Genomic DNA, 13,045 nt, shown 5'->3' on the forward strand with positions numbered 1-13,045 from the left:
AGAGCATTTGTAGTACAAAGTGAGATATACCCCAAATATTTGGAAAATGAGATGTTTGGGTTAGGATGAATTCTGGTTGTCACATTACAGTGACATGCAAATCACACATATACTCAGATAATGATCTATGTATAACATGTAATTTCCAAAGATCCACTTTTCGGTTGTATTTTTGCAGTGTTGTGTTAGAGTTAATGGAGGAATGTAAATGGAAGGGTCTTTCCCTATTTTTTCTTGCAGGCAGGTTGTGGGTCAGAGGTAGGGTACGTGCCAGCTCAGAAACTGCCTTTGGGAAAGATCTTTGGGAATCAGACTACAGAATAGTGGGGGAGCTTTCCACTAGAGATGAAGGAAATAGTTATATCCCAATAGGCTGTTTGGTAACTCTGTAGTATGCCTGGGACCATGAGGGACAGGGTAAAGAAGGAAAAAATGGTACTAATGGAACAGGATAGAGATAGGGCTCCAGTCCTCTTGATGAATATGGGAGAAGGGAACAGCAAGAAAAAATGTAAGGGTCAAAAGACCTCTTCCCCCACAACACAACACAAACTCCTACCTTGCCTGTGACATCTCACAGGTAGAGATGGGCACGAACAGCAATACGAACAAAAAAAAGCCACAAACTGCCCAATCTGCTGTTCACGATCAAGCTATTTGTGAGGCCCCATTCTAAACAAACAGGTGGTCATTGCAAGCCTCGTTCGTTGCTGTTCGTCAAGCCCGACAGTCTGGCACCTGCAATCAATTCCCTTGGCAGCTTAGGCAGGGATTGTCTGAACTCTGTCTGAACTCCTGCTGTTGCCCTGGAAACCCCAATCTAAGCCCAATTTCGCTTGATAGGCAGGTCTTCCTTTCAAGTGTGGAGCTCCAAATTTGTTACAAGGGAGCAAAGACCAGGGGGGAGGGGGGCTTCCAGCTCTGGCTTTGCAGACAGTGGAGAGGGAGAGAGACAGCTGCTGTTGGCATTTTGATAGAGAGCATGCATTGGAGCTTGAATTTTCTTTGTGTGTGGTGGGATCGAGATCTACCCCTTCAAGTTCCAGGGCTGCTGCCAAGCTCTGGGACAAAACTATTATTTATTACTGGTACCTTTCCTGCTGCCTGCTCAGGTCAGGTTTCTGGGAGTGGTGCAGTAGGGATCTTGACCAAACTTGGATGATGGCTGGAGGAGAGCTTACTGACCCCCACGAACATCTGACCACGAACATGTTCATGAACAGGTCATGCTCGTAAGTGTTCGTGAGTCCCTGTTGGTGGATGGCAATGAACAACGATCATCACGTTCGGGTTTTTTTTCTGTTCGTGCCCATCTCTACTCACAGTTAGTTAACTGGTATAAAAATAATCAGGGTTCTGTTTTGTTTCTGTAGCTCCCAGGAGGTCAGGAGAAAAATCCCCTTTGTCACTGAACCAAATACGTTCTGTCCATGAAGTTCTAACACCGAGTCTTAGCAAATGCAAAGTCTGCCTGGAGCTTAGTGGCTAGTAATAAGCTTCCTATTTCAATCACAATTAGAAACACAAAATAGGAGCTGATTGCTCCAGTATGATCATCAAGCCATCTGCTCAGCTGGGGCACGCAGCCCCCGAGATAGATGATGCTCTGAGCTGCAAACTCCTCCAGGCCCAGGGTACCAAAGCCACACTGGGAATTTAGGATGGTGCCATTTTCCAGGGGATCCAGGCAGCAAGAAGATGGAACGCCACAGGCTTGCACACCCGGAGAGCTGCAGTTAAAATACCTGCAAGTTAAGAAGAGGAAAAGTCACTCCGGTTGCCAGTCCCAATACAGAGAGGGACTATCTCACGATCTGCACTTGCTTTTCTGTACATACATACAGAAGACAGCCAGACAAAAATAGATACCACAAGCAGCAAGAGCAATCACTGAATGGATCAAGACAGTGCAGGCCAAAGGGCTCTATAAAAAGGAAAACCCCTCATCCAGGAGGTAAAGGTAAAGGCAAGCACCGAGTCATTACTGTGTAAGCACCCTGTGCAAGCACCGAGTCATTACTGACCCATGGGGGGACGTTGCATCACGATGTTACGGGGTGGTTTGCCATTGCTTTTCCCAGTCATCTACACTTTACCCCAGGAAGCTGGGTACGCATTTTACCAATCTGGGAAGGATGGAAGGCTGAATCAGCCTTGAGCCAGCTACCTGAACCCAGCCCCGGTGCCAGGGTTTCTGGCACCAGAGGGCAGCCTCGTGTGCGCACCCTGGACTGCGTGATGACGTCATCCCGTGATGATGTCATCACACAGTGCCACTGGCGGGTGGCTGGGGCGGACCGAGGAGGTTGCCCGTGCGCTGCACGCCACCCCAGCCACCTGTCGTCCCTGGCCCATGGCGGCTGCGCCTGCCCAGGGGTGGGTGGCTGCAGTGGTGGCGGCGTGGAGCTGGCTGGCAGTGGCACGGGGCACGCGCCTCCGCCCCCGGCACCCCCTCTGGTGCCCCTTCTGGCCCCAAGTGCCCATGGCCCCCGCCTCACCACCTCAACGGTGCCGCCGGCCCTGCCTGAACCTGGCTTCTGCCAGGATTGGACTCAGATCATGAGCAGAGCTTGGGCTGCAGTACTGCCGCTTACCACTCTGCGCCACGGGGCTCTTACACCTCATCCAGTACCTGATGTCATATGCCAATGAGAATGTAATGTATGAATCTGGACTGGAGAGATGGCGTGGCTAACTTTGATAATACCTTTCAGAATGCAAGCTTTCAGCAAGCCCTGGAGCTTAGCACATGAAGATTCTGTTTTGTGTGAACCAACTCTAAACAAAAGAGGGATTGTGGAGAAAAGCACTCATGGTTGCCAAGCAAGCCTCTTGACGGCACCAAGCCAAAGTATTTCATGACCTGTATAAGAGCTTCCCGATCAAGCTCGCTTACTGGTCTGAGCAGAAAAGAGTTCTTCTTGTTGAGATGGCCGTGCACTACCTTGCGTCCAGTTTAACGGGAACCAGATCTGACAGATCCAGTCACTGTGGGGTGGGCTATGGGGCTGTATGGGGAGAAATCCAGTCCCGCCTTTTGCCATTGAACAGTCAATTGCCACTGTTAACAGCAGTGCTTTTTTTCTTGGAAAAGAGGTGGTGGAACTCAGTGTGTTTCCCTCAGCGAAAATGGTCACATGGCCGGTGGCCCCACCCCCTGATCTCCAGACAGAGGGGATTTAGATTCCCCTCTGCACCGCCAAGCAGCGCAGAGGGCAATCTCAACTCCCCTCTGTCTGTAGATCAGGGGATGGGGCCACCAGCCATGTGACCATTTTCAAGAGGTTCCGGAACTCCGCTCCACCACGTTACAGCTGAAAAAAAGCCCTGGTTAACAGTGTCTATGGCAATTATCTGTACAGAGGATATGTACGCACGCAAGTCTGTTTCCTATAGAAGACTCTTAAGCACTGTTTTCCCTACCAGTGAACAAAAGATGAGAATATAATAACAAAACATATGAGAAAACCTCTCAGACTTCTTGGAAGTAAAGATAGTAATACTTCAGAGTATATTGTTATAAGGAAATAAAATTATTCTGGAGACCAATATTGCAGAACAGACATCAGACATGTTTTGGTACAGTAGTAGTAGAGCTTCTTTACAGCCTTTGGCCCCAATCCAGAGAACACGAATCATGCATAAATAAATGACAAATAGTGTTCTCCGTTAATTTCAATATGGAATTTATGAGTGCCTAACTTTTTCTGGATTAGAGACTCTCTCATCAGGATTCCTGTAGGCAATGAAATCAAGTAGGCTTTAACAGCTGAATGACACCAAATCTATAACTAGAGAAAGCAGGATCAACATCTGGGTCCAACAGAACCTTTAAGACCAAGAAAGTCTGATAAAAGCTCATATCTTGGAAATCTAGCTAGCCTTTCAGGTGCTATTGGACCCAGATCTTGTTCTTCAACTGCATACCAACAGGGCTACCCACCTGAAACCAAGATTAACATGTAAACTCGACTGTATTCATAAGGCTTAGTAGTCATTATAATGGATTGCTCCTATAACAGGAAACCTATATCTGATCATTTAACTATTTCAATATTGTATAATGTGGCAGCATCTTCAAGTTTAATACATAACAAACTGATACCTGGTTTTTACAAACCTCAGTACTAGGTTATTTTCTGTTATTTAATTCCAGAGGGTAGTCATTGTCTGTCGCAGCAAAAATAAAGAGGAGCCTGGGGGCACTTTAAAGAAACAAAATTGTAATTCTGATAGTGAAATCCTAAGCAGAGTTACTCCAGTCTCAGCCCATTTATTTGTGTGTACTGGAGTCTTATCAGACAGATTTTGTATACAGGAGGTATGAAAAATGAACAGGTCAAGGAAACATCAGATGCAGGCAGTACAGAGTGATATGCAATTATATAAAATTCATATCTAATCAAGGGCCGTTTCCACACAACTTACCAGCCTCTGGAGTGTTGCACAAAACATGCAGAAGATAGCATCTTCTCGCACGAAATCACACCAGGAAGATGCTATCATCCGGGAGTTTTGCGTGACATCACGTCTTCCTGCGTGTTTTACGCAACACTCCGGAGGCTGGTAAGTCATGTGGAAATGGCCAAGAAAGATACAGAGAGCATTCTCTATTGATGATTAACCAATTAACCTGTAATGGATAGGAAGCCCCAGGATCTGCAAAGCCCCTTAATACCTATAGTGACTAAGAAATCTCAAGTCCTTGTTTAGCCTTGGGCAGGAGGAGATGGTGTCAAACTTCTTGATAAATTCTAATTCAGCAGTTATTTAAGAGTCTGAGAAAGTTATTGAAGAGTAATATTTATTATTATTATTATTATCATTATTATCATTGTCACCATCAATAATAATAATAATAATAATAATAATAATAATAATAATAATAGTCATTGAAGAGTTTGGTAAGATGGACTAAGCAGTTCCAAACGGGGAAAACCATTACTGAATAAGTTCTACCTGTGTTTCCTCTACCTACCTAGTTCCTGACAGAACAGGGCAAGAAAATACCAAATAGTTTTATACTCACAAATTTGTCTTCCAGTCTTGGTAAGACTCCACACCACAGCACTGCAGACCCGCCTGAATTTCATTCATAATAAATTGGAGATCTGCGTCGTCCTGGTACCGTAGCACTGCTGCCGTGAGGGAATCTTGCAAGGAGGCCTTAATCTGATGTCTCAGAGAAAAGAATATGATTGCACCCAAGACTTCCATGATCATAAAGGTGATGATTCCTCCACACAAAAGCTTCAGAAAGCAGGTGTTTTCAAAGAGGGCCCCCAGACAGCCCAGCAGAGACATTGTGCTGGCTACTAGACCTGCTAATACGAAGAAGAGCATCGGGTCGCTGCCCAAATAGGTTATCCGCTCACTTGCCAGGGACTCCTTGTGAAAAAGACCCCAGATCCCTATGGCCAAAATGAGCAACCCTGCCACGAAGAAAACCAAGTTCCAAAAGAAGCTCAAGTATTTCACACAGCTACTAAAGGAGTCCAGAGAGTGATAAGCAGTCTGGAGGGGGTGCCAATGTCTTGCCTGCTTCCTAGGCCAGCCCATTTCTTCTTCTCCAGTAGGATTTGGTGACAAGCCCTGTACATTAGATGGACAAAATAAATGAGGAGGAGAGAAGCAGAGAGTACAGACAGATGGGGGACAAAGAGTACAGTTAGGGCTTTTTTTCAGCAGGAACGCGACGGAATGGCGTTCCGGTACCTCTTGAAAATACTTGGCAATAGTGCGTGAAAATAATATTATTTCAAAGAATCCCGTGTGTTTCTTCCTCATTTCCCTCTTGAGAGTTCCACCACCTCTTTTTCCAGAAAAACGCCCCCCTGAGTACAGTATATATTATTTCAGCCCCGATGTACTGCTGAAAACTCTGCATAGGGCAGAGAATATTAAATAGGACAGAAGGGAGATTCTAAAATCCTTTAAGGAAGTTCCTCTTAGGATGTGGCTGGGCTACTACAATAACAACCAGCCTTTCCCCATGACTCCACTTCAAGCAAGCTGGAGGAGCCAGATGCAAGGAATGTATGTGTGTGGGGATGACCATAGATTTTCTATAAAGACAAGTGCCCCGACTGACTCATCGTCGCCCAGCCCAAACCCCTGGACCTAGAAACATGAAATTTGGGAAGAACATTCCTTTCTTGATGTAAACACGCATTAGAAGAAATTTTAAGAAATTCGCCCCGTAAGAGGGTAAAAAGCAGTCAAATGTGTTTTCCCTTAGGGATACAGCTTCCCTGTGTGGCTAGTAGGCTTGTGCCCCCATCCACTGCCAGCTCGGCCACTCTTCCCTGATTGGGCAAGCTTTTCAAGGTCATTTGCATATGCAGACTGATTGGGGCTCACAACATCCCACACCTCATCCCCCCCTCAGAGAAAGTTGGAGCGCGGAGGTCATTTGCTTATGTGGACTGATTAGTCTTCACCCCCCACATTCTAAACAGTATGCATTTACTACTGGGAGTCATTGACTGTGTCATGAGGGAAAATAACTGGATTTAAAGTAGTTAAATACCATAGCGAAGCACGGGTATCAAGCTAGTCCATTATAAAAAGCAGCACTCTCCATTAAAGATGGCAAGGGGCAAATGAAGGGAAAAGGAAAGCTGTCTTTGGCCTTGCCACCACCTAAAAGTGTAATAGATGAAGGCTATTGTAAAAGTGATATTGCTTCTTGCATGTGAAATGTTTTAAAAAAGATCAATCTAGTTAGCAAATACCGAGACTTATTTTGAAAGAATTCTCATGTTTTGTCATCCTCACATCATTCATTTGGATGTACATTCAAGTGAACTCAGATTTAATCCAAGATTATTCTTACTAGTCATAGATCCAGAGGAGTTAGCAGTGTTAAGTCTATAGTGGCAAAATGGCAAAGAGTCCAGTAGCACCTTTAAGACTAACCAACTTTACTGTAGCATAAGCTTTCGAGAACCACAGTTCTCTTCATCAGAACTTCCAGGATGCATCTGACGAAGAGAGCTGTGGTTCTCGAAAGCTTATGCTTCAGTAAAGTTGGTTAGTCTTAAAGTTGCTACTGGACTCTTTGCCTTTTTTCTTGCTAGTCACTGTCAGAAAAGGTGCAGTAGGATAGGAAGAATCCTCAGAATCAGCCACAGCTTCTCCTACACACATGCACATACCATTGGAAAGTTTATTTGTCCTCCTGCAGAGACAAATCATGAACCCCACCCCACGATAAAGCAACAGCATGTCCAGGGAAGAAAGACATAAAGTCTCAAATGTTAAGGCAAAAAGGCAGCACGTACTATAAATCCAAATTTTTACCTTAGGTAGCAAAGCACTGGTTTCATCCCCTCCAATCTCTCTTCCCCGGAAAGGGCTGAAAACCGTTAGGCGTTTCTCTCTCATATTTCCCAAGCTGTAGTGTGACTAAATGGGAAAGCCTTCTGCAGTTCTCCTGGCTAGCCAAGCAAGAATGTTATGCCAATCACACGCGACACAGAGGAGGGGAGCTGCACGGCAGGCCCCAGTCATGCTTGTATCATGTGAGGAATCACATTTTCTGGCTTAAAGAGACTGGATCTATTTTGCTTGCCTTGGCGCAGTATCCAGTAGATAGTTAGAGGCTACATGATCACGTCACACAACTGAACGCCTTCCATACTTACAAAGATGAGAGGTGTTGCTGTACTAGGGCCTTCTATACCAGATAAATTAAGAACGCTGGAATAAAATTTACGCCAGCCTAAGTGCTGGCCGTTTGGGCTGAAATCTAGCTGTGTTGTTTTAACAGGAGGCCCACTGAGCATTGGAAAGGCATCTTGCAGTTGCGCAGAACTTCTACATTGATTGATTGATTCAATTTTTCGCCCGCCCTCTCCACAAGCAGGCTCAGGGCGGGTTACAATCATAAATAAATTACAATAAATAAAACCAATAAAATACATCTCAGTACCAACATAGATTTCAGCATTCCAGATGGTGCACTCTTCCCCCTTTCCCTGCCCACCATACACAAGGGAAGAAAAGGGTGGAGGTGTGGGTTGGTGAAACTCTAACTCCTCAGGCATGGAGAGGCAGATGGACCATATGATCCTCCTCACTGGCAGGAGACCGGCAGGGAGGTAAATTAGATGGATCCAGTGCTGGCCTCAACCATATGCCTGGCGGAACATCTCCGTCTTACAGGCCCACCGAAAAGATACAAGATCTTGGCGGGCCTGAGTGTCTTCCAACAGAGAGTTCCAGTAGCACCTTTAAGACCTTTAGTTAATCTGGAGGTGACCATTGCATGGATCACTGTCGCTAGGTCATGGGTTGAGAGATAAGGGGGCAAGCTGCCTGGCCTGCCGAAGATGGAAAAAGGCAGTTCTGGCAGCTGCCTTTACCTGAGCCTCCATTGACAAGGAGGAGTCCAGCGTCACACCAAGGCTCCTGATCAATGAGACAGGCACAACTGGTGCCCCCTCAAAGGCTGGGAGCTAAATCTCTATATCTACCCTCCCCCCCATGGCCCAGGTACAGGACCTCCGTCTTCTTGGGGTTCAACTTCAGTCTGCTCTGCTTCACCCATCCAAACACAGCCCCCAATGCTCTAATCAGGAGCAGAGCCAGGCTCTGTACCATCAATAGGTACAACTGGGTGTAATCCGCATATTGATGGCAACCCAGTCCAAAACTCTGTGCCAGCTGGGCAAGAGGACGCATGTAGAGATTAAACAACAATGGGGAGAGGAACGCCCCCTGCGGGATGCTACACACCAAGGATTGGCGCACTGATAACCTTTCCCCCAGCTCCACTCCCTATCCCCAACCATGGAGAAAAGAGACAAACCACTGCAAGGCAGTCCCTCGGATCCCCACATCAGCAAGGCGGTGGGTCAACAATTCATGGTCAACTGTGTCGAATGCTGCTTGAGAGATCTAGCAATGCCAGCAGCGCTGACCCACCTTGATCCAGATGCCTACGGAGATCGTCTGTGAGGGCGACCAACACTGTCTCAGTCCCGTGACCCAGGCGGAAACCAGACTGGAATCGGTCCAGGACCGATGCATCTTCCAGGAAACCCTGCAGCTGCTCCACCACTGCTCGCTCAATCACCTTACCCAGAAATGGGAGGTTTGAGACTGGGTGGTAACTGGATAGATCAGTGGGGTCCAGGATGACATATCTTTGAAGAAGAATCTTTTGATGAAGAACCAGTAATCTTATAAAGTGAAGTAAATCCTCAAAGCAATCAGGGAAACAAAGCACTTGGAGTAGATGGAATACCCATAGAGCTAGTTCAAGCTACAGAAACTGAGTCCATCAAAACCTTAACAAGAATCTGTCCACAAATATGGAAAACAAAACCATGGCCGTTGTGGGTTTTCCGGGCTGTATTGCCGTGGTCTTGGCATTGTAGTTCCTGACGTTTCGCCAGCAGCTGTGGCTGGCATCTTCAGAGGTGTAGCACCAAAAGACAGAGATCTCTCAGTGTCACACTGTGACACTGAGAGATCTCTGTCTTTTGGTGCTACACCTCTGAAGATGCCAGCCACAGCTGCTGGCGAAACGTCAGGAACGTCAGGAACTACAATGCCAAGACCACGGCAATACAGCCCGGAAAACCCACAACAACCATCGTTCTCCGGCCGTGAAAGCCTTCGACAAAACCATGGCCCACAAACTGGAAACACCCAGTCTACATTCCAATTCCAAAAAAGGGGATGCAAAAAGTGCACCAACTATCAGATTAGAATCCTGTCGCTCTTAACCACTACACCAAACTGGCTCACTATGCAAAGTGTATCATAAGGAAAGATGGATTAGATCTAGAATAAGTGAAAATTGGTGGAAGGAATATTAACAAGGAAAGCTGGATTAGATCTAGAAGAAGTATGACGTGAAAATCGGAGGAAGGAATATTAACAATCTGAGATATGCAGATGACTCCACGTTACTGGCAGAAAATAGTAAAGACTTGAAACTACTACTGTTGAAGGTTAAAGGAGAAGCACCAAAGCAAGATTACAGTTGAACATCAAGATTTCCTATTCCTTGGCTCAATCAACAACCAAAGAAGTCAGAAGAAGGTTGAGACTTGGAAGAGCAGCTGTGAAGGAACTAGAAAAGATCCTTAAAGATAAAGGTGTCTCTCTGGGGACCAAGATCAAGACAATACAAACAATGGTATTCTCCATTACTATTTATGGATGTGAAAGTTGGACAATGAAGAGAGCTGACAGGGAGAAAATTGATTCATTTGAAATGTGGTGCTGGAGGAGAGTTTTGCAGATACCATGGACAGCCAAAAAGACAAATAAGTGGGTATTAGATCAAATCAAACCTGAATTTTCCCTAAGAGCTAAAATGACAAAACTGAGATTATCGTACTTTGGTCACATCATGAGAAGACAAGAATCTCTGGAAAAGTCAAAACTCAATAAAAGAAGCCACATCCTCCAGTTTGCAGGATTTGAGCAAGTTTATTAACGATAGGATGTTTTGGAGGTCTTTCATTCACAGGGTTGCCATAGGTCGGAGGTGACTTGATGGCACATAACACACACACCAAACTGCCAGTCAGTGATCAAGGGCTTGATTTGGAACGCTGGTCTCCCATGCCATGAGCTTGCTGCATGGTTGAAAGCAAGTCATTATATTCAGTTTTCCCATCTGTAAAAATTGAAATATTAATTATTTCCCATACAGGGCTATTATGAGGTAAGTGTTGTGCAAAACATTCCTTGCGATAAAAAGTTCTAGATTTGTGATAATTCAACTGTTAACTGATCATTGGAACTGATCACCACAAAAATATTCTGCATGTACTGTGAGCAGCCAGCCTGGCCTCCGCCGTTTTTATATGGTTGCTCATGATATTAAAAGTATACAAGCCTCTGGAGTTTTAGATGGCTGCATCAGAGCCACCAGAGAGCCCCTGTCATTGCCAGATCCTGCCCTGGAGAACCAGGCATGTAAGGAATGCCACATTGGAATGCAGAGGTATTGTGATGCGACTGGACTCACTAACCACCCATGCTCCGGAAGGCCCAGAGCAATAAAGGTCTCGCTGAGTCACCCCCACTTAGCACATTCCTGTCCCTCCTCCCGTGATGAGACCCCTGTCCGTGATCAAGGAGTTAATCAAGTAGCATTTGTAAGTATATACAGCCGTTCCTGGGATATTGTACTCCCCACCTAAAACTATCAACCTAGCGCCGGTGTATTCTTCCAGCTAACTGGCCAGGTTTGCCTTCCCATTCACACGCTCTAGCCAAAAGCATGTAATGCAATCAAGCCTGTTGTCCAACCCAGGAACTAACCATTGGAGTCTTTGTCCTAACTGCTAGGAGGACTCTCCTCTGCCTCAGGGCACATTTCACCTATAAAGGTTGAGCCCCAACCCCATTCAAACTGTTCAGGCTTGCTTACTTTCCTGGATCCACAAGAGGTTTTCCACAACTCTCTCTGGGCTGACGACACAGGACATTTGAAGCTTCTCTCCTACGGACTGGACCCCTTCTCCAGGATAGGTAGATAAAATTACTGCCTCTTGCTCTATTCCCATACCTCTGGCTATATTTCCCAGGACTCTCTCTCTTTGTGTGTGTGTAATTATTTTCCCCCAGTAATTGGTATGTATGTGCATAAGGCTCTGTTCTTTAATAAAGGTTATTGATTGATTTGAAGCACCAGACTCGCTTGGTTTATTGGGATTGGGACCCCATAGACACAGGTGATTCGATTCCAGTTACTGCCTCTCACATAGCCGTCGTCCTTGCTAGCTAATTCCCGCCCAATAAATAATATTTAATGCAAGGAGACCACTTCAGGTAACAGTACGACCAGACAATCCACGAGACTGTGAAGCAATGGATATGGTGCATCCTGATTGGCTAGCCTTATTCTGGTATGTTAAGCACTAGTAGTGGCTTCTTGGATATGTACCAAGAGACTTCAAAAAGCATCTGTAGACATGTCAAAGGCTTCAGTATTTTAGATTTCTTTCCAGAACCTTCGAGAAAGAGTATATCCAGGAACTGCGTAAAGAAATCTAAAATACTGAAGCTGCGAACCTAAGCATATTTATTTATAAGTGAATGCTATTGATGCCAAAGGGACTTACTAATTAGTAAATGTGTTTAGGATTGCCATAACCAAAGATGAGAAATATGTTGCCATGAAAACCAGAAAAATACAAAAGTCAAACTTCGTAAGATGCAGTAGTAATTTTTAACAGATAAATCTTAACACATTTCACTGATCTTCAACAAGGGAATTTGTTGAACAGTTAGACACATCATATTTATTTATTTATTTATTTATTTATTTATATTCCACCTTTCTCACTGGGACTCAAGGCAGATTACATAGTGTGAGATTAGTACAATCAGTGGCAAGGACAAGGGCAGGCATCTCCATACAGTGTCAAGAACATTTCCATAAACAATGTCATGGGGTAAATGAATACAAAGAGATAGCATTAGCAAGGATCCAATACGGGGTTGAAGAATTGCTGGAACAAAACATAATCAATTCTAGAACTTATCGTCGAAGGCTTTCACGGCTGGAGAACGATGGTTGTTGTGGGTTTTCCGGGCTGTATTGCCGTGGTCTTGGCATTGTAGCATTGTAGTGGGACTGAATCCTTATGTATTTTAGGGAGTCCATATAGTCTGGGTGGCTGTGCTTCTGTCTTGCATAGTTTTCTGTGCGTGTCAGGATGTAGTGAGGAATTCTTGATCAGCGCATTTGTTAGCCTGGTGATATGGACTCCCTAAAATACATAAGGATTCAGTCCCACTCCGACCCATTGTGAGTGCCATTGGTTCACCGACATATGAATTAGCTAGACATCTGGCCGATCTCCTGCAGGACCACATTGGGAAAACCTCGTCTTGCATCAAAGATTCAGCAGATTTCATCAACAAAATCAGTTCTCTGAAACTCAATCCACAAGACATACTTGTCAGTTTTGATGTTGTATCCCTGTTTACCAAGGTTCCAGTAAAAGACACTATTGCACTTATTAATCAGATTTTCCCAGAGGATGTAACAGCCTTATTCCATCATTGTCTGACA

At 45.1% G+C, this 13,045-nt stretch overlaps 1 protein-coding gene across 1 annotated transcript; it reads right to left on the reverse strand.

Annotated features, from left to right (window-relative positions):
• Positions 1 to 1,438: 1,438 nt before the first annotated feature.
• TSPAN10 (tetraspanin 10) lies at positions 1,439 to 7,386 on the reverse strand. Its single transcript, XM_054976298.1, has 3 exons — positions 7,298 to 7,386; positions 5,030 to 5,626; positions 1,439 to 1,745 (listed from the first exon to the last, which is right to left on the reverse strand). The coding sequence occupies exons 1-3, from the start codon at positions 7,384 to 7,386 to the stop codon at positions 1,439 to 1,441; spliced, it is 993 nt and encodes a 330-aa protein (XP_054832273.1).
• Between the last annotated feature and the right edge of the window lie 5,659 nt (positions 7,387 to 13,045).

This window comes from Eublepharis macularius, chromosome 4 (genome assembly GCF_028583425.1).
Source record: "Eublepharis macularius isolate TG4126 chromosome 4, MPM_Emac_v1.0, whole genome shotgun sequence".
NCBI classification, from domain to species: Eukaryota; Metazoa; Chordata; class Lepidosauria; order Squamata; family Eublepharidae; genus Eublepharis; species Eublepharis macularius.